Source organism: Lactuca sativa, chromosome 4, assembly GCF_002870075.4.
Source record: "Lactuca sativa cultivar Salinas chromosome 4, Lsat_Salinas_v11, whole genome shotgun sequence".
Classification (NCBI taxonomy): domain Eukaryota; kingdom Viridiplantae; phylum Streptophyta; class Magnoliopsida; order Asterales; family Asteraceae; genus Lactuca; species Lactuca sativa.
Genome location: NC_056626.2, coordinates 234022689 through 234025912, shown reverse-complemented (window position 1 = coordinate 234025912; position 3224 = coordinate 234022689). Strand labels below are relative to the sequence as shown.

Genomic DNA, 3224 nt, shown 5'->3' with positions numbered 1-3224 from the left:
ATGATAAGTTAACAAAATATATGTATAAGTTGTAAAATTTATGTCATTTGATGCATTTTGATCAACCGAAACAAGAATGGAATATGAACTTGACATGATTAAAATCTAGAATAGAAAGAACAAAAAAAAAGAGGAATAGATGATTGAAATTGGGGAAACAATCAGAGTATGAGAACCGGAAGACGCTCTGATACCATATTTGCTTTTAGAATTTTAGATGATGAAATGTTTGAGAGATTCATTTCATCACTTGGAAACAGAAAAACAAGGAGTTTATATACATGGGTATGAGCTTAACCTACACACATTAAGCTAAAAATAGCCTAACGGAAAATGATTAAAAAGAATAAAACTTTTATGTCTTTTGTTTTAACTTTTACCAACTTAATTATTAGGTGGAGGCAATCTTGTCATCGAAACCGCACTCCCTTCACTGTCACATATACGCCACATCATTTTTTATCACACAAATGTGCTTTCTTGTCTCACCCAAGGAGTGGTGCCACGTTTTTCTTTGTTTTTTTTAAATAATTTAATTTAATAAAACTTATTTTTTAATAAAAAAACATAATTTTTCATTACTTCATAATAAAAAAAAACATTACATTGCATTACTAAAAAAAAACATAAAAAATCCTATAAAGTTAAAAAACACATATCATACGCTTGTTCTGCTATTTGAGCATAACCAATAGCAGCATAAAAAATAACTTAGAATTCTTTAGAAAATGAAGAAGATGACATGTTCTATTAATTTTAAGAAAGAAAGCGATAGATAAATGTAAAGGTTTGGTTTTGGTTTGAACAAATGAAATAGATGGTTTAATTTATATGAAAGGAAAAAAAAAGTTAAATCTTAACATTTTTGACCGTTCAACCGTCAGTTTAGCATTAACCAACGAAAATATGGGCCAAAAAAGAGTGAGGTGTGGCCTAAACCCACACGAAACCGCATAGGGGAATGGTGCTTCCTTGCCTATGTGACAAAAAGTACAGTAGAAACCACACCACCCCCTTGAGTCTTAGCTTCAACCGTAAATATGTCCAACAAACTCATGTAGATGCAGATATAAAGCCATAGGATCCACTTTATTTTTAAAGGTTGACATGATTGATCTTTTAATGATCACCATAAGGATTTAGTGTTATTATCTATCGGTTACAAAAACAATATCTTAGCTTTTTAGCTTCGCAAATAAATACAACCATATGCATTCAATTTGCTCACTAGCCATGGAGTTCTACCTCTTAGTGTCAACTATTGTTGCAACAATCTCTGTCCCTATTCTTGTACACCGTTTACTACTCCCTATCCTCCACAGAAAGAACGAAAACACAGGGAAAAACCTAAAGCCACCACAAGCAAAAGGGGCATGGCCGATAATCGGACACTTACACCTTTTACGTGGACCTGAGCTACCTCACAAGGTTTTAGGTGACATGGCAGAAAAATATGGCCCTATCTTCACCGTCAAGCTTGGTGTTCATCAAGCTTTGGTGATAAGTGATTCAAAGATAGCTAAGGACTGCTTTACTACTAACGACAAGGCTTTTGCAAGTCGACCGAAAATGGAGGCCTCAAAAATCATGGCCTATAATTATGCGGTGCTTGGCCGTGCTCCATATGGGGACTACTGGCGAAAAATGCGTAAGATGCTTGTGTTGGAGGTTCTTTCTCAACGAAGAGTTGAGATGCTTGGACATATTCGAGCTTCAGAAGTTAGAGCATCCGTTAAAGAATTATATGATGGGTGGGTAACGAATAAACTTACTGAAAGTTCAGAGTCACAGATGGTAAAGGTGGAGATGAGTCAATGGTTTGGGAACTTGATTTTAAACATTATTGTTAGGATTGTTTCTGGAAAGAGGTTTTCTCCAAATGACGAAGAACGGCTTCGATTTCAGGCTGTGGCAGGGAAATACTTTGAGTTGTTTGGGGCATTTTTGGTTGCTGATTTTATACCTTATCTCAACTGGTTGGATGTGAGTGGATACAAAAAATTGATGAAGAATACTGGGAAGGATTTGGACAATATTGTTGACCAATGGTTGAAGGAACACAATCAGGAGAGTAAGTCTATACAACAACATGAAGCGAACCAAGACTTTATGCATGTGCTAATTTCCATTCTTCGAGGTGCTTCTAAACAGGAATTCAGGGGTTTTGACCATGATACAATTATCAAAGCGACAAGTCTAGTAAACTCATCCTTTTTATCTCATTGTTTCGTGATTACATTAAATATTTCTTCAGCCTTTTAACTATATAACCTAATCTGGTTGGATGTGGGTGTCAATTCTTGTTCACAGCAAGTCCTAGTAGCAGGCGTTGACACGACATCTGTGACATTTACGTGGGCTTTAGCATTGTTGCTCAACAACCCAAAAGCGTTAGAAACTGCCCAAGATGAAATTGATGAGTATGTTGGAAGGGACAGATTGGTGGAGGAGTCAGACCTAAAGAACTTAGTCTACCTCAATGCCATCATCAAAGAAACATTACGATTATACCCAGCTGGACCTCTCTCTGTTCCTCACGAGTCACTGGAGGACTGCATTGTGGGTGGCTACAGCATTCCAAAAGGAACTCGTCTTCTGGTAAATCTTTGGAAGTTGCAACGTGACCCAAGTATCTGGTCAGATCCCGAGGAATTCAAGCCTGAGAGATTCTTGACAAGTCACAAGGATATCGATGTCAAGGGAAACCATTATGAATTGCTTCCTTTTGGTAGTGGTAGAAGGATGTGCCCTGGTGTTTTATTTGCTCTTCAGGTTTTGGGTTTAACGCTAGCTCGTTTGCTACAACAATTTGTGCTTAAAAAACCATCAGACGAACCTGTTGATATGACTGAAAGCATGGGGGCGACTAATGGCAAAGCAGCACCACTTGATGTTCTTTTGGGCCCTCGTTTACCCACTGATATGTATAAAGTCGGTTAGTGATATATCAACTTCAGATCGCATACAAATCCCATTCCATCAATCATTCTCCATAAAGCAATCAATTATGATGGGGGCAAGCAAAATAACCCAATTATGACAGCCACTGTGGAACATAAATGATCGGTTTTTGAGTACTCCTATTATTTATAAAGTAATTAATAAAAGCTTGATAATTATTATGTAATGAAGTCATGTGGCTGCATTCTACTCATCTCGTTTATATGTGTTGTGTACCGATCACATTCCATATGATAATGTTTTCATTGTCACAATTAAGTTTA

At 36.7% G+C, this 3224-nt stretch overlaps 1 protein-coding gene across 1 annotated transcript; it reads left to right on the top strand.

The window, feature by feature from the left end:
- The first annotated feature begins 1082 nt into the window (after positions 1–1082).
- LOC111881434 (cytochrome P450 CYP82D47) lies at positions 1083–3224 on the top strand. The gene is made up of 2 exons (XM_042901325.2): positions 1083–2199; positions 2311–3224. Exons 1-2 carry the CDS (start codon positions 1210–1212, stop codon positions 2938–2940), a joined length of 1620 nt encoding a protein of 539 aa, XP_042757259.1. The 5' UTR covers positions 1083–1209; the 3' UTR covers positions 2941–3224.